General features: G+C 46.5%; 3 protein-coding genes across 3 annotated transcripts; 2 read left to right on the forward strand and 1 right to left on the reverse strand.

Moving 5' to 3' along the window:
* Positions 1–2064: 2064 nt before the first annotated feature.
* Positions 2065–3777, forward strand: VTN77DRAFT_3703 (uncharacterized protein; the record flags this gene model as incomplete). The annotated part of the gene is made up of 3 exons (XM_069419681.1): positions 2065–2259; positions 2315–2587; positions 2638–3777. 3 exons carry the CDS (start codon positions 2065–2067, stop codon positions 3775–3777), a joined length of 1608 nt encoding a protein of 535 aa, XP_069278274.1.
* Positions 3778–4822: 1045 nt separating this feature from the next.
* On the forward strand, positions 4823–6244 carry VTN77DRAFT_3704 (uncharacterized protein; the record flags this gene model as incomplete). The annotated part of the gene is made up of 1 exon (XM_069419682.1): positions 4823–6244. One exon carries the CDS (start codon positions 4823–4825, stop codon positions 6242–6244), a length of 1422 nt encoding a protein of 473 aa, XP_069278275.1.
* A 6108-nt stretch (positions 6245–12352) lies between these two features.
* VTN77DRAFT_3705 (uncharacterized protein) lies at positions 12353–16183 on the reverse strand (the record flags this gene model as incomplete). Its single annotated transcript, XM_069419683.1, has 12 exons — positions 12353–12441; positions 12548–12684; positions 12766–12819; positions 12935–12970; positions 13087–13175; positions 13231–13262; positions 13448–13495; positions 13556–13668; positions 13766–13853; positions 13917–15503; positions 15712–15849; positions 16126–16183. 12 exons carry the CDS (start codon positions 16181–16183, stop codon positions 12353–12355), a joined length of 2469 nt encoding a protein of 822 aa, XP_069278276.1.
* Between the last annotated feature and the right edge of the window lie 7044 nt (positions 16184–23227).

Here is a 23227-nt window from a genome sequence, read left to right on the forward strand (position 1 = left end):
TAGAATTCAACTACGTGATCTATCTAGGATGACTCAACTATTTTCCATGATGACTAAGCAACTGTATTAGTTCGGGAGTTGCCGGTCGAGGGTGGTAAATGCCAGTAGAATATGCCCATTTCCAACAGATATCCTTACAGTCGATGGCATCACATGACTCATATAAACTAGCCTGACACAAGCAGTGTTTATTTTAGCTTCCTCATCATTTACCTATGACCAGTGAACAATCGGCAGCCTTATTGTGGCTGTGGAAGACCTCAAAAGTCACTGCCAAGTGAGGCTCTGGTGAGCCACCTTTGAACCGACTATATCAGATACTGACCTGTACCTTACCTTCTTCTTATCATCATCAGCTTTTCTATACGAAGACCATCTCACATATATTGGAAGCATCCACTGCCAGGTAGCTTATTTCACTCCACATCTTACTTTGACCTCAACTCATTGGCTCCAGACCTTTTTATCATACCTCACTTCATCTCTCACATTCATCTCTCTTCCACATTACCTTTACTAGCCTACCTGAACTTCCTCCGAGGTGAAGACCAGAACAGTTGCATGGGCCCTTGGCACCAATTATATAGTCCAGTTTCACACTAATAGGGTTGGCAAAATAGTCAGTTGTCTGTACAAGGACTTGCATCTACATGTCCTCTGATTCTCTTTCTTTCTCTGTGACATTCATCCCTCAACTATGTCCAGTGAGAAAGAAGAAGCTGTTCCCAAGCTCGTAGACTGCTCCCCAGTCGATCAAGACTGCGAGAAACATCCGGATTGCGTTTTGGAGTCTGCAGCCGACGAGGACAACAGCAACCAGGCAAATCTTCAGTCTGACCGAGTCATACTTCGTTCCGCGTCCGCCAGACCCCCGCTATCTGAGAATACACTGATCAATCTTGTATGGCGTGACATAGATGAGGCAACAGAGGACTGCGTCCGAGTCTACGAAGGCGTCGAGGTTGAGGCGGCTGAAAGTGTGGCAAAGCAGCTTGAGCGCGGGGTTAGGAATAAATAAATAATAGAAATGGCCTTGACTTTTATAATTAAACAAGCCTTACAGCTTCAGGTCTCTCTTCTCTCTTCACTCGACTGTTTGAACTTTGAGGTCGGGAGAAAAGGCCTATTCTATACCTGGGACTCCTGGCCCACCTAGTATATATAGTATATACAGTATTTTTTTTTATAATCTACTTTCTAGGCGGGCTCCCTATCTATATTTCTTCCTTGCTATATGTAGTTCTTGCTATTATATCTAACCATTAGTAATGTTTGTCTCCCTCACTAATATATATATATATATATATATCAGTGTGCAAAAACGGAAGTTCGGGTTTTTATAATATAGTGAAGTTTACAAAAAATTTTTAACAATTTTATAGGAGTGAAACTAGTCACAGGGTTAACTCGAATTAAAAAACCTTTTTTCTACATAAAAAATTAAATTTAGTCAATTCTTAATAATAGAAAACTATTTTTAATAGTACCCTTACTATGTATTTCTATTGAGGAATAATTAAGCAATGAAATATGCGGGTTTTGCAGGAAAATGGGGTGTAGTTTCATACTTTCGTGCGGGGCTTTACTCTATGAGAGCTTCTGCAGAGCCAATAATAATTCTAATAATTGTTCCCACCTGCCCCTTTGGACTACCTTTGCGAGCCTAACCTTACATAACTCACTGAATCGTTATCTGATTTGTTAAACGGAGTTGGTCCTTCAGCGGGACATCCGAGTCCGATCGCTCGGGAGTCGGAGACACATGCAACGAGCGACTCCGGCTTACCGTGGCCTTGTTCCCTAGGCAGCCAACTATAGATACCCACCTAGGTACAGCTGGGTAATTATTCACGCCATAGAATTGAGAAGCCTAGACTCAAGCTCAACCAACATCTATAAGAATTGGTTCTTCGTCTCTGTCTCTTTTATTTTTCTTTCTCCGTCCTGGATAACTAGATTTTTTTCGGCAAAATTAATTCTGGCGACACGTTCAACATTTTGGAGGGTGTCAATGTCGTCCACTTAACTTCGTCCTGAATTATCACTTTCTTCTGCTGTGACAAGATGGCCCCTTGGAGTCTCATTGCCATCAGCACAGCTGTCCTGCTGGTGTCTGTCAAACCGGAATACTCGCTGCGGCACTCCTACACCTGGACCGCCGCCGCCTTCGTCGCGGTGACGCTTCTGTGCCGATTCATATACAGCGCCATCTTATATCCTGAATTCCTCACCCTCCTCAAACACCTCCCAACGCCGCCCGTAAGATAAGATTCTAGCCCTATTAAAACTAGAGCATCCACTGACTCCGTCGCAGGGACGCTCATGGATCAAGGGCAATACCCAGTCCATGTTTCTCGACTCGCCCGGGCAACGCGCCCGCAAATGGATCGAGACGGTGCCCAACAACGGTCTCATCCGATATTACACCGTCGGCAACATGGAACGAGTGCTGATCACCAGCCCCAAAGCTTTGAGTGAGGTTCTCGTCACGAGATCGTATGAATTCCCCAAGACCGAACTCGCCCGAGCACAGCTCCAGCGACTTACCGGGAATGGACTGCTCCTGGCGGAAGGAGACGAGCATAAGGTATCTTCCCCTTTCGAACAGTTTCAATCTGGCAATTCTAACTGCAACAGACCCAACGCAAGAGTCTGATGCCGGCCTTCTCGTACCGCCATATCAAAGACCTCTACCCCATCTACTGGGCCAAAGGGATTGAAATGGTCAAGGCAATCGAGAAGGAGCTGCCATCGCACGACAACATCGTCGAGGTGCGAGACTGGGCGGGAAGGACCATGCTGGACATCCTTGGAGTAGCCGGATTGGGACATGATTTCGGTTCGATTCAGGACCCGAACAATGAACTGAGTCGGACGTACAGAGAATTGATCATTGAGCCGTCACCCTTTCTAAAGGCCCTCCTATTGATCGGTATCTGGTTCGTCGGCTTTCGGACTATCATGAAGCTTCCTCTGAAGCGCAACCGGGACCTCCAGGCAGGAGCAGAGTACATCCGGACCGTGGCGCGGCAGATCATCCGGGAGAAAAAGGCCAAACTCGAGCGAAACGAAGTCGGTGGCGTCGATATTCTGTCGGCAGCGCTGACCAGCGGCACGTTCTCCGAAGAGAACTTGGTCGATCAGATGATGACCTTCCTGGCTGCGGGCCATGAGACGACCGCCACGGCGCTGCAGTGGTCGGTGTATGCTCTCTGCAAGAACCCGGAGATCCAGAGCCGACTCCGCGACGAAGTTCGCGCCAATCTCCCTCCCATCTCGACCGACGATCCGGTCCCTGTCACAGCGGCGGCCGTCGATTCGCTCCCCTACCTCAACGCCTTCATCAACGAAGTGCTCCGTTTCTACCCTCCTGTGCCCATCACGGTGCGCGACGTGACTCACGACACCACAATCGTCGGCTGTCGCATCCCCAAGGGGACCGTTCTGATTCTCTCACCCGAGGCCACGAACCGGGACCGGAATCTCTGGGGTCCGGACGCGGGCGAGTTCAAGCCGGAGCGGTGGCTGGGGCCGGGCCGTGCCAACAGCGGCGGTGCCAACAGCAACTACTCGATGTTGACGTTCATCCACGGGCCGCGCAGCTGCATCGGCCAGGGCTTTGCCAAGAGCGAGCTGGCGTGCGTGTTGGCGACGGTGGTGGGCCGGTTCGAGATGGAGCTGAAGGATCCCGATGCCGAGTTGAAGATTCGGAGTACGGTCACGCAGGCGCCGCTGGACGGGGTGATTGCGAGGTTTAAAGTGGTGGAGGGGTGGTAGAAGCTATATATTAACGATAATTAATTCGTCCACCGTCCATCGAGATTGTCAGGTGGATGGATCTGCATCAGTCAGTAGACTTCAATGCATGCAAATACCCATCTCTTTCCTTCTTTCCTTTTTTCTCGCTTCCTCAATCGGGTTATTCCTATCTTGAAATCCTCTCTATATCTTCAGGCCTGCAGGTCTATCTATTATTATGTATCTATGTACATACTCTGCGAATGATCTTTCTTATCTTGTTTTCTTGAACGGGTTAATGAATGAATGATACAAATAGTCATACTAGTATTACACGAGTCTTTCCATTCACGACATTTAGGTCAAATTACTATGAACCTAAACCTTTTTTTTTATTTTCATTTTAATTTTATTTATTCATTTATTTATTTTCCCCCTTTGTCTATTTTATTTTATTTTATTTCTTTTCGTAAAAAAAATAATATTCTCTTCGCTATCAGCAGAGATATCTGCCCATATTATCCCATCGGCACGTGATGAACTGAACAAGGAAACTGAACTGAACTGAACTGAGAACTTCTTGATAGAAGAGTTTTCTGGTTTTAATTCTCTATTTTTTTATTTTATTAGTTGGTCCAGCTCATCGTGTACATTAACTTTATTTTTGGAATAAAAGGCAGACATGTGCAAAGTTCAGTTTTTGGCTGCGATGCTATGGAATTTTCTCTTTGCTGGTGCTGTCGAACCTCAATAACGGAGCAGCTTGGGGAAATTCTTCAGCATTATTTCAGCATTATTTTTGTCTCTCATCTTTCTTTATAAGATCGCCATTTTATTTACTTATTTATTTTACTTATTGTTGGAGGGAAAGGTTTCTTTTGTGTTGAGCTGTTTGGACTTCCATTAGTGGAAGTTCTATTATTGGAACGCAGGTCGTTGATAGCGCAATTCTGTCAATGCGGGGCGATAAGCTAGCTATGTAGCTATCTATCTCCACAACCTACTCTACAACTCCAACCTCTTCGAGTGAGAGAAGCTTCCCAGTCAAAGGCACAGTCAATTAGCTCTCTCACACAAGTTGATCATGAAGAAAAAGATGGACTCCCGTTCAGCGCCCCTCTTCAAGCCCGCGCTGATTATCCACGGCGGCGCGGGCGCCATCCACCGGTCGAAGCTCCCCCCAGACCTGTGGGCGCGATACCGCTCCTCGCTGCTGTCCTATCTCCGGTCGACGTACGAGCTGCTCAAGAAGGGTGCCACCGCCCTAGACGCCGCCGTCCACGCCGTCTCGCTGCTCGAAGACGACGAGCTCTTCAATTGCGGCCGGGGCAGCGTGTTCACGTCCGCGGGGACGATCGAGATGGAGGCCTCGGTCATGGTGACCTCCGTTCGAGACGACGATCAAAATGGCCTTGGCCGAGCAGCAATCAAGCGCGGTGCCGGCGTCATCCGCGTCAAGAACGTGCGCCACCCGGTGCAGCTGGCCCGGGAAGTGCTGTTGCGGACGGGGGTCGACGAGAACGGCGACCCGGTGGACGACAACGGAGGGAACATGCATTCGCAACTCAGCGGGCCGTACGTTGAGACGCTGGCGCGCGACTGGGGGCTGGAGTTCATGCCTGATGAGTGGTTCTGGACCAAGGCCCGCTGGGACGAGCATCGGCGAGGGCTGAAGGGCATCGAGGAGGAGATCACCATGAGCCAGGGCACCGTGGGATGTGTCTGTCTCGATATGTGGGGGAATTTGGCTACGGCGACGAGTACGGGCGGTCTGACGAACAAGGCTCCAGGCAGGGTGGGCGATACGCCGACGCTGGGCGCTGGGTTCTGGGCGGAGTCGTGGACGACGACGGCAGAAGATCGGAGGCAGATGGCATATAGACCTGGCTCAGATTTTTCCCAAGCTGAGACGTCCTCCGGTTTCACTATCCGCTGGGACGCTCTGGCTCCGTGGAATCTGATCCAGGATCTCTTCCTGGGCGATTGTCTTCGGCTGTCTGAATCTCGGGTCGTTCAACAGCGACAGAAGACTGAAAAACAGCCCCTTCTCAATCATTCATCGTCATCGTTATCGTCATCTTCATCTACGACCAAACTTCAACCCGTCAAACGTACTACCCGCGCCGTCGCCCTCTCCGGCACCGGCAACGGCGACTCCTTCCTCCGCATCAACGCTGCCCGGACCGCCAGCGCAATGCTCCGCTTCTCCTCCGACAGGACCCTCGACCTAGGACAAGCTATCACCGCCGTGGCCGGACCCGGCGGCGAACTGCAGCAATCCGCCGGTCGCCGATGGGGGAAGACGGGCGAGGGGATGGGCGGACTGATCGGGATTGAGGCGGAACTTGACTCTTCTCCCTCCCCTGTTCCTACTGGAGACGGTCTACGAAGAGGGAAAGTAGTCCACGACTTCAACTGCGGCGGGATGTTCCGCGCTTGGATCGAGGAAGATAGTCAGGGGAAGGAGAGGGAGCGGGTGATGGTTTTCCGGGAGGAATATGAGTAAGTAAAGTAAGTGATCATCTTGTTGCTGGATAAATAAAAGAAATAGAGGACGCTCGAAGCATATATCTGCAGAAAGAGATGTTGTTCATATTAATGAATGAATGAAACAAAAGATATGACATGAGGGAAATACAAATACAAGAGATATTATATCTAGCATCTCGTTCTCTATCTGCTATTATCAAACCCTGCCTTAGCTACTTACTCTATTACTCTCTCCTATTCCTATTTGATTTCGTGGCTAAGTCTAGGTAGCTCCTTATTATGTAACTAAGTCCCTTAATTTCACTCTTCCCTCCCGGCTCTATAAGAGCTTCAAAAGTATGTACATACCTAGGTAGATAAGGAGCTTCTAATTAAGCAATTAAAATCCTTGATCAAGGCAAGCGTGGTCTCGCCAGGGGAAATTATTTATACTTAGCAGGCTTGATAATAAGGGTCTACGTTAGGTTATCAGTCTTTTTTTATCTCTAAATTCCTAGTCTTGAGGGGTTCCTTATGGTTGGATTGCTTAGGAGGTAAGTCGAGATTACAGTATCTTGTTCGCTTCTCCTCTAGGTTCCTAGGATACCAGGTTAGAAATACTTTCCTTAAGTAAGGCCCTTGGCTTCATTCTTTGATTTGCATATTGTCGACGGAAACGAGAAGACAACAGAGTTTTTTTTTTCTGACTAGAACTTAAACTCCAAGTATAATATGCGAGAAAAACAGTGATGATTAGAAAAGATGAAGAAAATGGGAAAACAGGCTGATTTCAACTACCAAAAAAATATGGTCCATCAGCTTCCATCTCCTTCATTTATTTCGGGTACGTGCTTGCTTCACTGGTAAGAGCTCTGCCACCTACCTGGAACTCCGAGGTGCTGACATATAATACCATTCTTATCCTGAACTTTCTTGTGTGGCAGTTCTGAAGATTCATTTTTAGTCTCTTTAAGTAAGCCATACAACTGACTATTTCTGTTATACATGACTCCTTTTAGTCTACCTAATCTCTAAATAGCTTCAAGTTATATGTTTATCTCTTCCTTCTAACTATCGAACTTAGTAATACTATCTTGGAGTATATCTATCTTTCTATATCTGTTATTATTTTTTTCTAGTAATCTTAAAGGCTAGCTTTCTCTATATATAACGCTCTATTTTGTAGCTGCTCAATACCTTTAGATTACGAATTCTCTTATTTATTAAGCTTAGTCTAAATAGTAGTAAGTTCTCGCTTGAGTTAATCAATTCCTTTATTATTATTATCTACTTACTCTAAGGGCACTTTGCGTTTTTTTTTTTCCTTGATTGCTTAGAAACCCTACTATATATAAGCAATCTCTTTATCCTATTCCTTGCGCACCTAAACAACCCCTGTATCTTATTTCTTATATTATACGACTTTATCTATTTCTTAATTATCTTCTTTTAGCCCTCTGTCAAATTCACCTGCAGTAATATTTTGTTCTCAGATAATTAATATAAACTCTAACCTAGGGAACTTCTCGTGCAATGTCCTCTCGATGGTGGTTCGTGTGTTGAGATCCTCTTAGGGAGGCTATATCAAGTCAATTGATCTCAAGTACCACAGTTTGACTGGTATGAGATACAGCAGAAAATCTGCTGCAGAATGGAATGTGTATTGTAATTATGGACTTTGGACTTGGATACCTCCATAATATTTAATAAGAATGCATGCTGGGACATGAATGAAATGTGATGGATGGAAATTAACGAATTGAGTATACCCATCACAGAAAATTAAGGATATTGAACTTCCAGCCCCGGGCACAACCTGATCTCTATGCTTCAGTGCTATAATGCTCGTTAACAATCTAGACTCTCTTTGCTTTCAACTTGCGGTACGTAATAACAAGGGTTTCCTTTGGCCGATTCATCTGATTCATCTTTGGAGGAGAGTTCTGATGAGCTGCCACATTCCAGTTTCCAAGGGAGGATTAAATTTCATGCTTTTTATGTGGGATGAAAAAAAGAGAGAGAATGACGGGCAACTCCAATGACCAAAGAGATGTCAAGACGGAGGGAGAAATTCGACTGGCCTGACCGATTGGGGAAAGTCATGGGGCAGTAGACCTGGTCTGTCCTATCCATTGCCCTACCTCCTGAATTCGTGGGAAGAATATACAGTTTCTGACCAGCCAGACAAACTTGTAACCACTTTATATTGAACTTTTTGGGCTTATAATCAGCCTATTCTGTCAGGATTGTCATCTTCACTAACAATCATCTATAGTCTAGTTAAGCTAAGTGTTCTAGTTCATGGTTAGTCAGAGTTAGTCAGATAGATCGCCTTCATCATCTTCATCATCTTCATCGATAGCTTTAGTATAACATTATGATATTTTTATTGGAGTGGGAGAAGATATCACATGCCTAGACACAACTCCTTCCTTTCCTTCTCCCTTCTTGCTTAGAGAAATCTGTCGAGATTCTGCGATCTGGCTGTGAAGCCTGCAGCTACCCGCGACAAGGAAGGTGATGAAAATCTACCGAATATGCATGTTTTTGCTTATAAAAAGCCTATCATTTCTGTTCTTCCTTCATCGTTCTTATTCTTTTCTTTGGATCGGGTTGCTAGCCTCTCAATATGATCTCCTTTAGCCCCCGACGAATTCTAATCCTAATTCCAATTTTTCCGGTTTAGGTACCAATCTAGCTCAGATTGGCGTACCATATCCTTCTAGATTATATCCCAGGTAGGGATATGCCAGATTGATAGTGTCAAACTTCAGTGGTTGCACATTGAATCCTCCTGGCTCTTACCGAATTAGGAAGAAGTGATTAGGTATGTTTCTGCACTCAAATTCACTGTCGAATTTATGACCCCGGAATTCACCGAATGCCTTACTCTCAGTGGAATATTCCTTAAGATAAGTTATCTGAGCCATTCACTACCTGAGTCATTCATTTGCCATCTGAATTTTACCTGACCCCGTCAGGCATAAATAGCTCCTACCTACCCACACTCAGATAGAAAAAATTCTGACTCAAGTTTAATGGCTTCGTATATATACAAGCCCAACAAGAGATTCATATATTTACGGGAATGAAGTTGAATAATCTGCCGGTTCTCGCACCCCTCTCCTTCTCAATCTCTGCCGCCTTCAATATATATACAAGCCCAGGTAAAGCAGGTGAGTTAAGTCCAATCTACCAGTTTCTTGTACCTCTCCTCATACCTCCTCTACGTCTACGCATCAGGCATTTAATACGGTATATTCTCATGCCATCTAACACAGTACAGGATATATCGACATATTACCCACTTCTCGACGAAGTTACTTTCCTCGAAGTTGCACCAACTGCGTCATTCGTCACCGACATGAAAATTCTCACACTTTGCAACAACACCGATGGCATGGGACCAGATGGTTCTTGAAAAGAACCATGGAGCTCCACATCCTGGATCCACCAAAAAGAAAGCATTTTATGAAAGAGCGGCATGACCTTCTAGAGAAGGTCATGGAAGACACTGCAATTGCAATCACCACGGTGATGAACGCATTGGAACTAAGTAATCGCAAGTTTGAGCCGGTTGTCATTATTTATATTCGATGAAGCCAGTTTCTATCGGGATCCAGAAATTCAATACGCCTTGACGACATTGCGGTCTGCGAATCGAGAAAACGAGACTCGGAATTTCTTTTCTTATAATATGTATATCTCGTACGGCGGATTAATGGTTCTTCGAAGGAATTATTTCGGCAGAGTCCTCCCTCTTGTCTCAGTATCGTGTGGTGCATGTGCGAAAGCAGACATCGAATAGTTTCTTCATGACATTGTTGTCAATGAGGAGAAGACACTTTTGTCTGTTATGCGAACTTGGGATCGTTAACCTGAACAACTGGCCTACTTACATTCGAGCACATGAAGCAGACGCTATTATCACCAGGAGGTCATCCAAAGAGGCAATCAGTTTCACGCATCAAGACTCTCGAGGCCGAGCTCGCCACTGTCAAAAACCTACGCCTAAGCAGAGCATGTCCGACTTTAGCAATCATCCAATCAGGCAAACTCCAGCGCCATGGCTCTACGACGACAGGTCCAAGAAGTCAAGACGAACTTGAACGGGAGATGCCAACAGATCGAGCGTACCATCGGGGACCTCCAGACCATATCCCATCCTTTTTGAATGCCACCAGGATTGATGATCAAACAGCACAGATCCAATTCCTGCAATTGCTTTGCTTGACAACGAGTGCAAATCCTCTGCAATGAGATCAATGCACTGCTCAGGTTGTTGAACAACAATGATCTCTCATTAACCAGCCAAGCAGCGCATCACAGACCACAGTATATCGTGGACCGCATCGAGGACCTATTTGCTGAAGGATCGTAATTTCACGGCCTTCCCGTGCACTTCGGACTTTCCTACGCACTTTCACTTTGATCATTCTGTTCATTTCACAAGTTTACCATGGATTTTCCAGTATCTGTATTTATCAAAGACGAGGTCGTCTTTTTTTTTTTTTTGAAAAGGCGGCACTGTCACATCCATGGGGTATCCGTGACCGGCTACCAACATTATTCGATCAGACAGGCCCATTCCCGTTCACCGGACATATATACCCCTCGTAAGTTTACGGACCAAGTCAGACACAGCTAGTTACATAATTCAGGCACAACGAACTAACCGAAAGTATACAGGCAAAACTCGTCGAATTGCGCCTTTCTCCGCGCCAAGCTCAAACCAGACGGCTCCTTTGAGTCATATCAGATCGTCGATAGCTTTGGAGGTTTCTTGGACAAAAAATCTGTTTGGCTTCACAACGGCATTCCCGCAGACGTCGACGAGGAATATGTTGTTGATGACGAATTGGTTGAGATAGAGGATATATTCAACACATTCATTAAGGATGATGAAGTTGAGAACTATGATGTGGAATTGGATCTCGACTCGAAACTTGGAGAATGAAGCAATTGATTCCACTGCTGTCGAGACATCTATTGCTATACAATGCTCCGATAAAACAACGAGATAATGACGCGGGTGTTCTTTATCCGGAAGTCAAAACTCTTCGCAAGAGATTTGATGACAAATAAATCAGAGAAAGTAACCCTAATTATACATCATTGAAGTGGCCAAAAAAAAAGATGTCAAGACAAGAAGAAGCTTCCGATCCAGACAAGAGATGGATGACAATGTCATTCTGGACTTCCCTATCTCAAGCAAACAAACCCCAAGGATGTTTTGAGCATCTTTAGACATGCCATACCTGAGTTCCACGAGGGTTATTATTCTAGGCGGCTCCGATCAATGACATTCTTTGCTGGCTGACCTATATTATTATAGCAGGTTGGATGAAAACTGCGAAAACGGGCCCGGTGTGGGAATGCCCAAGTTAATGCCATTGCCCGGGGGTGAAAAAAAAAATCCACCAAATATAGGAGGTTTTTTTTTAAGCTTATAAATAAAAAGCATATCTTTCTGTTCTTCCTCCATCCATCTCTCTCTCTCTCTCTCTCTTTTTTTTTTCATTAGAGCAGTCGATGATCTCCTTCAGTCTTCGAGACTTGTCTTGTCTTGTTTTTCTCACTATGAGGGAGGGGAATGAATGAAGGAAGGAGAAGGGGAAGGCAGTTAGTTGATGGGTTAGGGGTTAGGGTTTACCCTTAGGATCCTACCTTAGTTAGGGTTCAGGCTCATAATGATTTAATCAATCTGCCTATTTCTCTCTCTTTCTCCCTCTCTCTCTTTTTCCTTTTTCTCATTTTCGTTCTCATTATTCTGATTATGATCTTCTGTAATCGTCGTCGTCCATCGTCTTTCTAAATAAATAAAGTCAGTCTTGTCAATCAAGCTAGTCAGTCAAAAATAGATCGGATCGTCAGTTTTTTATCATACAGGGACGCTTATGGTGTCAGAAATATTTCACTCAGCTAAAAAAGAGTGCCATGACGACTGCCTTTTACCTGTAGGATCTTTTTTTTTCTGGTTGACATATCGCATACGAATTAGACTAGACTTTTCCTCCATCTATCCAGTAAGTAGATAGATGGATTCGATTGATTCTGTATCATTACTTTTTACTTTGTCCTTTTTAATCAAGTCATAATATTCGTTCGTTCGTTCATTACTACCTGGCTCTCTGACTATCATGTCTCATTTCTTCTTCGACGAGCTTGCACCGGCACCACCGCCACCGCTACCACTAGGAGTCGTCCCTCCACGACGTTTGTACTTTCGCGGATCTGCAAGGTTCAACCATTAGCCAACATGAACATTCATTGCTGTCTTGTATCGATTTCCCCAATCTCGAGATTGTCTTTTTAAAGGAGATGCTGCTGAAGAACTTACCCTTCCGACTCATCCTGACCTTGTCCCTCGTCCCCTTACCGCCTTCCCAGAAGCCGCTGCCCGATTTACCGACGAGGACGGCCCGGCAGATGCCGCAGTCTTCCGGGCGGTAGATCTGTTCACGGGAGCAGAAGCCGCTGTAAATACAGTAGGGTCGGATTAGCTGGGAATCCTGCAAAATATAGAGATTTTGTTTGAATGGGTAAGGATGGGCATACCAGATCATGCGATTGGCGTGTTCATTGGGATGGTCGGTGGCTGCGTCGTGGCATCTATATTACCGATTCAGTGTTTGTTCTCAGGTCATGATATGAATGAATTTCGTTTGAATACGAGTTCGAATGGAGGCCGCAAAACTGAAGTAAAACAAGAAGATGGCTGACATACTTATCACATGGAAAGACTTTGGCGCAGCAGCTGAATCTGTCATTGTGTTAGCAGGAAATACACTTGATAGCTCCAAATGAGATCCCCAAAAGATATATTGTATGGTGTTCCTATCTCGTGACGTAATTCGGTAGAACTGGCGGAGTACTTACCTAAACCACCGATAGCTCTTCCCGTAATGCGCACATCGCCCACGGCGAGGAAGTTCCTGGCCCGCGACGATGCCCAAGTTTTCCTTGACCTGAGAGACGAGTGTTACATCGTTACTTCTGACATAGATGACAGCCACAACGTACCTTCTTCCGTGGAAGTGAACGGGGAGCGGTCACTAGAGTCGACACACATGTCAGTGATGGTCCATCGTACAGCCATGCTTCATCTCAATTCAGCCATTCTGGCTTGGGGCATCACGTGAAATGCTGCAGAACAGCGATGAAGGCCACATGATATCGAAGCCAAGACGATATGTCTACAAACTGACAGCAGATGATAGAAATATCAGGCAACACTCACATGCAGACGGTCCCACGACCAGAAATTTAACCTCCGGGATTTTGAACACTAGCATGTGAAACTCGTCAGCAGCGCTCGAGAAAGCATGAGTAAAAGAATACGACACACCCATTCGGCGATGACACTCCCGACATGTCGCAAACGCACTCTCCCCTCGAACAGCGACAATACCGGGTGCGGGGAACGGTGTCGAACACTCAGAACAAGTAGGCACAAAGTTGCTATTGACACATGTTAGTTTCCATCTGAGGACTGGCATGTGGAAGACCAGAGATATGCTGTGCGACATAAGAGCCTCAAACGAGGCTGCTGACTTACCTCGGCAGCAGATCGAAAACTGTGCATCCAACGAGATCAAGATATCCAGCCCGATGGGACGTCGGGTGCATCAATTCACGTCGAAACCCTTGCGGACGGTCAGTCTGAATTCGACATTCAAACGAAAAAGAATCGGAAAGAGTCAGCCTACCTATACTCATCGGATTTGCGCATTTTCTGCATGATTCCGCCCGGACAGGCGACACAACGCCAGGGTCATTCGTCGGTTTGATATTCTTCACATCCGTAAGTTCTTTGCAGCGTTCACACTTCACCGTCACACATAGCATCTTGACTTCCAGAAGCTCAACGCCGAATAGCTCCAAACCAGGCAAGGACAGTGCAACGCCTTTGCCGGGATTGGCAGCAGAAGGCTCAGGCACGGGAGCTCCCCCTTCTTCTTCGTCTTCTGAAGCCTCTTCCTCGGAATCTTCTTCATCTGAAGAAAAGTCACTGTCTGACTCCGTATCTGGGACAGACCATTCAGGCGGCCGGGGGATGACCTTGATGTGAGACCGGTCGTCTCCAATCTCATCCTTTGCGCTTCCTGTCTGCACCTCCTGCGGAACAGTCTTGGTCTCTGCGACCGCGGAAGGGGGTTCACGGGAGCCTCGATCATCCGATACCGGTGTGTTGGCGAGAAGATGCATATTGTGCGCCAGATAGTTGACCTGAGCCATCAACGTTACACGGGGGCTTTCGTGCACCCATCTCTTGAATCCCTCCTCCGTCGCTCGCGCCGCATCTCCTCCGACTTGTTGAAGTTCGATTGAACTCTTTTCCAGTGGATACAATGGAGGCACAACAAGCTTGACGGTCTTGACAGCCCGGAGAGACTCAGGAAGTCGTTCAGGCTTGTTTGGGGTGACGGGAACTACGTAGGAGAGTCCATCGGGAGATTTCTGATACAGAGAAAGTCGACCAAGACGAGCCTCCAGCTGCCTGGTCTCGTCCTTCCTGGTCTTTTCCGCCCGTAACTTCTCTTCAGGCGAATATTGCACGCTAGGAGCAACATGCACAGGTTCTGCAGGTAGATCTCTGCTGTCTGTCGTATCAGACTGAGCGGTTGTTGGAGCCGCAATCTTCTCTGCAGCAGTCTTCTCTGCACTCTTTGCATCTTCTCTGCTGCCAACGTTAGCTACAAATTTGATGGTCGGAGCTTTCTCTGCTGTCAGGAGGCGTTCTAAGTTCCTATCAAGACTATTCATCAACCCAAGCAGGGTCGTTTGGCGATTGTTCTCTACCGCAGAGTCCACTAGCTTGTCGAATCCCTTCTCGACATTGATCTGGAAGCCCCTTGGCATATCAGGATTCGTGACTCTAAGTGAAGGTCTCCCTAGTGGATAGTCCCGAGGGATATGGAGGACACACTGCAATTCGTCCATCTCAAAGGGAAAATCAGGATCCGTAGGGGCCATTCCGAACGTCAGCACTGTTCCTGATTCATCATTCTGCTCTTTGGGATGGAATCTTCGCCTTAATTGGTTAATTTGAAATTCTCTCGGGGCATCCTTCTGGGCCTTTGGGATGGGTTTCTGGACGGGTGCATTAACATGGCGGTTTGTACCGGTGGAACGAGACTCTGGGCGTCCGGAATTTCCCGTTGCTACTTGCTCAGATATGTCATCATGAGAAGGGCTCCCGTCAGGCCGTGGATGCGAACTTGCGCCAGAAGCGGCTTCTACGTCGGGGCTTGCAGCCTCGTGCAAGTAAGGGCAAGCATCACCAGCGCGGCATCCTCACAAATGTCAGCAGGTGAAATAGCATGCCAACAAAGCCTCCCTTCAACAGGAAGTGAACAGGAAGTGACAATGCATAAGAAACATCCGTTGAGTCATTGATACAGAATTGTATCAGACCAAACGGTGTAATCGAAAAACAAGTTGGCAATACCGACGACAGAAATGGAAGCTGATAGAGGAACGGATGCCTGGCGAGAGCCTTACCTTTCTTGGTCCCAAAGAAGCGACACCTCCTCGCCATCTTTCGACTTGGCTGTGGATGGGTGGGCCTCTGCAGTGATGCTGCAGGGCCTTGAGGCTGAGCGCTTGCCAACTCAGCACCCGCGGTAGTCTGCTGTTGGCCTATGTCGAAATAAGGATATCAGGATGAGCGTGTGACCAAAGGGTAGCGGGCCGCCCGAATCTGACAGGGACAGGGACGGCAGTCCAGCGCTGCACGAGGCGCCAGGGGGTCAGAAACGCCTGTATGAGGTACATGGTGGCGCTTGACGATTCCACCTGGTCAGCCTGGCAGCACGGCGTTGACAGGCATGATACGAGGGAGGAGGACGTGGAGTGGTATTACAAGCAGGAAAAAAAGAAAAGAAAAGAAATCACAACAGGAAAGTAAATGCTCACCGTCTGTTTCAGCCCCAGAGTTGGGGTTGTCAAGTGACCTGTTCCTGCTCGCCTCCATCACCGCTAATCAGCGGTAAAGTAGAAGTAAATACTATGCTGTACCACAGTCATTTTATTATTAGCAAGCTGCCACCGACACGCTGACCGCGATAAGCCGGATGGCGGGGTATGGCGTGCATGAGAGCGATGTTTGGCGTCTAGTGACTTACCAAGCTGCGCTGGACTGGATGCCAACAAAGCAATCGGGTGACCTGAGATCAGTCGCACGACGAGAGCCCGCCAAAGAACTGTCTGGTTCGCGATGAATCGAGCGGAAGGCGCCGAGGCGGTCAGCAGCCACGTGAGGAACCCCGCCGAGTCACTATCCAGAGATCGAGATCAACAGAGCACTCCACTACCAATTGGTACCAGATCAGACGAATTTATGCCCTTGGAGTGCTCGTATCGAACCAATGTCTTCACGATGCCAATCCGTGGAAGCCGGAGAATAACCACATCATTGACTCATCGTACGAACTCTACCATGCCTGCTGCTGACTGCATTTTAATGTCTTGTGCAGGGACCTGAACTCATACTCATGATTACTGCAGATGACTCAGAATGCTCCAAGTATGGCTTGCAGAAGAGACTAGACCGATTGTGATAGTGTTTGACGAGAGCCATCATGCTCTACGGAGTACCTCTATCGAAGTCGAGTAACTATGACATGTGTAGTCATCATGACTGAGCCACAAATACAGTACGGAGTACCTCCTTGCAGATACAGCACTTGTCTGGTCGCCTCGATTTGGTGTCAGCTACACACAGCATATTGCTATAGAATTAATACTTGTCACCTCCATAAAGTTGAATATGGCGAGATATCGAGATTATCTACGACATTCAGCTTGGCAAATACGTTTTTTTTTTTTGCTCAATAAATGGGAACGCATCCCGCGGGGTCAATCTCCGGCGGCATCGTAATCGTTAAGTTACCATCAGTCGAGTGGCCTATATTATGGATTATAGACAGACCATAATGACTTCCTTGAAAGTCTGTCCGTCATTCTGCCACTTTGGCGGTGGCCATTAACTGTCTCTGTGTTTTCGTGACAAGCCTCCACTAATACAGGCAAAGCCACAAGCATCACTATTGCGTGTATCCGCATCATCCTTGACACCACCACACTTCAAATTAGAAATCCAAGGATGGTCAAAATTCCGGATCCACGTTAACTGCTGTGTGATCTACAGGACACAGTATTAGTCAACAGTCAACTACTAGTGGAACCACAGTACGGATGGATCGCGGTCGGAGTGCTGTGCGGGGAGTACTTCGTACTCTCAGCCTTAGTAATGTATTGTCGAGTACTGCGGTATGTAACGCGCGTTACACGAAACAGCTCGATACATGACCGCCACTTCCGATATTACGCCTGCTGTCACGTTTTTGCCCAGGCGGAGTACTCAACGGCTGTCAGCCACATTCGATCGAAGTGATGCGCCAGGCAAACTCAGTCTTATTTATTATTCTGAAACTTGAAGCAGTACGTCTCAAGTTGTGTTCACCATCATTGTCGCGACTGCAGACGCGTCATGTAGGAGTAATTAAATTAATGCTCCTTCTCGGAGCATTCCCGATAATCGAACGAATTCTGGAACACCTTGTACGATGTACTCCGTACTACTCCACTTGCCAGCATGCATGGGTTATTAATAATTTAACGCCGGCTAGAAAGCCTGCCTGCCTCGTGGCGGAAAGCACGCCAAACCGAAAAAAAAAACTACACCTATTAACTCATCCTTACACCGCACAAAAGAAAAAGAAAACGCAAAGTTTCAAACCTGGTCAATAATGCAACGCGACGCGACGCAACCACCCCCGCTGACTGCTCTCTCCAGACTCCACCTGGGGACGACGAAAACAGGGACGAAAATATTTAGGAGAGCCTAGCAAAAAGCTGACTGGGAAGGTTTTATATTCCCGATCGTGCTGTATTGATTACGTAACGCGCATACATCTACAACAACCCAACCAATCAAATTCAACAAAAAAATAATTTCTTACCTCCCTAACCTAGTATGGGGAAGCAGGAAACAAAGTAAACAAAAAAAAAAGGAAGTAAAAAAAAAAGAGAGAGAGAAGTGAAACTCTACTGGCCAATCTGCTGAGCCTGCTGCACTCGAGTCTACGGAGTAAAATAAAAGAAAACAAAAAAAAAATTTGTCGGGTCACGCGTCTACGGAGTATAAAATTTAGACTACGAAATATGTACAAACAAACGCACACGAATATTCCGATTGGTCGAATGCCCGACAAAAACACCAACAATAATGATGAAATGAATCCAGACGATTGGAGAAGAAAGGCCTATCCCTGTTAAAGAAAAAACTCGGATGGACTCCGAGTCTCCGACCCTGGGCAGGTGAGTGTCAGATAGATAGGTAGATACCTAGGTACAGAGTATGTTGGTATGATCTATCATTAATTGCTGTTATCACTGCGTCAAGGTCAATAATCACAGCGCATGCATGCATCACTGCTTCTAGCCTGGTTCATGGAAGCATCTCGAAGAAATAAATGGTCGATGTCGTGATGTAAATAAAGGTGGTGAGCAGTAATGATACCAGTACGAAGGACGAAGTACCTTTTCAACCCACCAATCAACGTCATTCGTTCAATGATGCAAAATGCCCCATAGTACGGAGTCAGACTTTCTTGACATATCACAATATTAACTTAACACAGTCAGTGAAACATTATTATTGCTACAGTGTTATTAGACGTCACAAGTCGGTAAGGACTGTACAAATACAGTACACAGATAGGACATACTGTACTCCTTCCTCGACAGCCAGTGCTGGTTCGAATGCAAATTTTCCCGTCACGACTCACGACTCATCCTGATAGGGAACCGTAGTGTAGGGCAATACTCCATACTAATACCAATTTGGTAGGGAGGCGTAGGTATCTTCGGTGCCGTGCCTAAAAGGTTGCCTACCTACCCCGCGGCCCCCGCGTCTATCTCCGTCTTTGTTCTCCAGATCTATGGTCAGTATGGAGTACTCCGTATAGGGAGATCCGGAGTGTTCACGTCATTATTCATTCGCACCAACTAATGCAAAATCAAAAAAAGGATTAAAAATCCGACGATCCACCTGCGCTATACAGTATGCCAGTACGTAATGTCGCAATCACGACTACCTACCCTAGGTCTATACTTTTGTACAGTACAACTGTACCGAGTAGCTCTCTAGCTAGCTACCTAGATAGGTAGGTAGTGTACCGAGTGCGGGACTTGATAGCAATATTAATTTCCTCTCCGTGCTGGTTTTATCACTGCGTAACTACCCTAAATTCGCCTTTGGCACTGCACCTGCCTGGCTATTTTCTAGATAAGAGTATAGGGAATGAATATACTCGACTAGGTAGTGCTCAGAATAATACTAAAATGAGTGTAGCAAAAATGAAAGAGCTTCGTTTCGGAACCAGCTGGGTTTGGAGATAATAATTCTATACAGCTCCGCAATAGCAGGTTTACCATGATGAGCAGGGGAAAACAAATGCAATTCTTTCTTTCTTTTCTTTAGGAGGGTAAACTAGGTAGACAACATTCAACGCTTTTTATAAAGCTGTTTCTTAAGGTGCAATCCTCACATCTCATCGTCCGTTGGGATTAGTACAGTTACACGGCAATGAGACGCAGATCGAGATCTCTTTTGGTGCTGCGCCATCAAGTCTAAAATTATAGCTTGACGATCAATGGAGGTCAATTTAAGGTCTGTCTGATCAGCCGCCTGTGGGGCCGGAATGCGGGCTGTACCTTCTCCATTTGGAGATCTGCAGCATTCTTAGTTGAGGCGCACGATTTCTGTGTGGCGCTTCATTTTTGCAATTCTGATTGCGATTCTGCGAGTGTTCTCAAAACCAACTTCCTCAGTGTGCCAGCCTCAAAAAAGAAAAAAAAAAGAATGACTGACTATCAGGCGCCATCCACTGTCTCCCCATGGTTTGACCCGACCTGTAACCAGCCCCTCCATTTTAGCCAGGGGTGGGATTTCCAGGGCACTGGGAGAGCACTACGCTAGGTGCCAGCATTGTAGGGAGGATGCGGGCCCCTTCTAACCACTAGACCACTGACTGTATGGAGGTTAGTAGCGCTCCTTGATATTGATATATAACCCCTGTCGAGGTTGGGGGTTTGAGTCAGACCAGAGCCTTTCTTTTCTTTTTCTTTTTCTTTTTCTTTGTTTGCTGCAGACTGGGCGTTGGCTAGGCTGCTGCCTGGACAGGACACCACGCAAATGAATCAAGTCAACAGCGAACGCAAGGCAAGCACTACTTACATAGTGGCATCCATACTTCAGTAAGAAATCAGAAATTTAGAGAAAGGTTCTCACAGTATGAATCCATCAAACAAGGTCGAGAAGATGAAGATGCTAGAAAGCGGGCGAGAGGTAGGTACGCAGACGGCGACGCAAGCAGCCCTGGCCCTAAGCCCTAAGCCTTAGCCCTAAGCCCTAGACTCTAGGCAGGTGACCTAATAGGCTCGCCGAGAGATTCAGAGAAGCATGGAGAGCTCATTGAACATAGCACCAAGAAGAGGTTCTTAATCATGAAAAACATTGAGAGAGTGCATAGCATGTTTAAGCTGGAGAGGTGTTCACTGTTAAAAAATTCCCATCGACGTCTGTGATGAAGTTACAATGTGTCCGTACTTTCAATCCCAAGCTCCCCGATTTGGTGGACCGTGATGCACATCTCACTGCAGAACAGACATGGCTAGCTCGATCGACAATCTCTTATGATCTGCCTGCCGGAAATTGAAGAAACTCGGCCTCTTGACACTTCGATGTCGTATTGCTAAAGCGAACCAAGCGTTATCGATCGAGCATTCATGAAGCTCTATTCACAGGACAACCGGCTGTCGAAAACCCCCACGCTTAGGAGTCAAAACCAGAACAAGACTTCGTCATGTGAAATCATTAGAATCGGCATCATCCGAGGACTCCAATGGCCCGACTTTTTCGGTCACTAGACGCCGAACGCAGGTGATCGACCATTGCACGGCCCCCACGTCCTGGTTACAAGAAACGAATAATAATTACTCTATATAGGAGGAAACATCTCGTGGTCGTGTAGCATGCTATGTAACGTTCCACGGGCGATGTTTCTGTTTCATCATGCTAATGCTATGATAATATTGATTGGTGTGTACCTGGCTCGTGATCATGACATCATTGTACAGACATGTGCATATACGCAGTGCTGTACTTCCATCACCCCTCACGACTGCTGAGTTTCGACTCAACTGAGTCCTGACAAGCTACGTACGAATATCGTGCAGCTAGCTATAGACCCAGGCAGCTACTACTACGCTCGAGCCCCTTATTTTGTACGAACCATCGCCGTTTCATGCCTTGCAGAAAATCTCCGATCCTTAGGTATGCATGCATGGTCGATCAACTTTCGCCTCAGCTAGGCGTCTACGATCTAGGCCGGCCGGACCAACGGGAACTATTCGAGATAGCCGAGGAGGAAGCATGGCCAAAAAAGTTGCGACGACAGATAGGAGTAGTTGCTCCGTACCTTGGGTAACCATCCACTCTACGGTAGATCTGCGGAACCGTCAGACGGGAAGAAGAAAAGAGGAGAGAGAAAAAAAAAAGAAGAGCAAAAAAATAAAAAAGGAAGAAAAAAAATTCTACGGATCCATCCCAGCCCTGAACGGAGATTATAACAAAAGAGGAAAAAGATCCCCTTGGGTGGAGACTGGAGAGGCGGGTCTCGGTACGGAGTAGGTTCCTTTTCTTCTATACGGAGTACTCCGTACCCATCCAACAAGATCCTTTCATTTTCTTTTTTTACCCTTTTTTTTCTTCTAGAAAAGAAAAAAAAATAAGCCGGCTGAAAAGGTTCCAGGTGACGTACCCTATCCCTATAGACGGGTCACGGCAGTAGTTTTCCGATGGTTTGCCGAGTGGCGACGGGATTTCATCGGCAGGCCGTGTCGGTTCTGTATACAGTACACGGTCCGATCAATATCTGACCTTTTAAAGAAAACAGTTATCAATCGGTAAATAATAAAGAATGACAATATTCCCTTCTAAGCCTTTTATCCGTTTGTCCTACTGCATATTCGTAGTTATTAATTTTGTACGGAGCTCCGTACACCACCTAGCAATTGCATCTCGGCTTCCCGGGTCTCCGTGCACTAGAAGAAAAAAAAATCATTCAGATCCACCCCACTGCCTGCCCTGTCTGCCCTACATACTACGCCTCCTCCATCTCCTCCTCCGTATTTATTATTAATAAATCATCCATACGTACGGCTTACAAGTACGTTCCAGCGGGCCTCGTCACAGGCAATACCGATACGACCCCCTTACCGGTGAGGGTACGGAGTGTACAGTACAAGGGGATCGATTCATCGGCTTCCCGAAGTGCGGAGACAATCGATAGTTAGAAACTTGGCCTGAAAAGAAAAAAAAAGTAAGACAGTTTCACTAAGAGTTGAGCTAGCTAGGGTGCTTTTTTTTTCTTGCTCCACATCTCAGTTAGCTCACCAGACACCACTGGATGTCACATAGCTACTGATCGAGTCAGCCGTGGTCTCGTTTCCTGGTTGCGCAGCGTGGATTGCAGTTGCAGCCAGCTGCTAATACTGCTCCCTCACTAAGGTATGTTTCAGTGCATAGGTAGTAGTGTGACTACTAGGAAAGTGACGTGCCAACCTTGGGTAGGTAGGTAGCTTATCGATCCTTCATGCCGGCTGGGTGCATTAGCACCTGTACAGAGAGTATTTAGGTAGGAATGTGCATTGGGAGGAGTTACTGTCCTCCGTATGTACTCCCTTTACTTAGCTAACGTTGCAAACTGGGCCAAAAAGAAGTGCCATGACACTTGCTCCTTAGCTAGTTTGCAACATGCATTTCTCTGACAGCCAATAATAACAATAATAATGTCATGTCATGTCATCCCATGTACGGAGTACTTCGCTGGCTACCTAGCTGGGCAGACATACATATGATCTTTTAACTGGTGAATAGAGATGGATGTGTATGAATCACCTCCTAGTCCTGGACTACTGAGACGTATTTTGGGTGATGATAATTTTGCAA

The sequence above is a fragment of the Rasamsonia byssochlamydoides genome, assembly GCF_041956645.1.
Source record: "Rasamsonia byssochlamydoides strain NRRL 3658 unplaced genomic scaffold VTN77scaffold_26, whole genome shotgun sequence".
NCBI lineage: Eukaryota > Fungi > Ascomycota > Eurotiomycetes > Eurotiales > Trichocomaceae > Rasamsonia > Rasamsonia byssochlamydoides.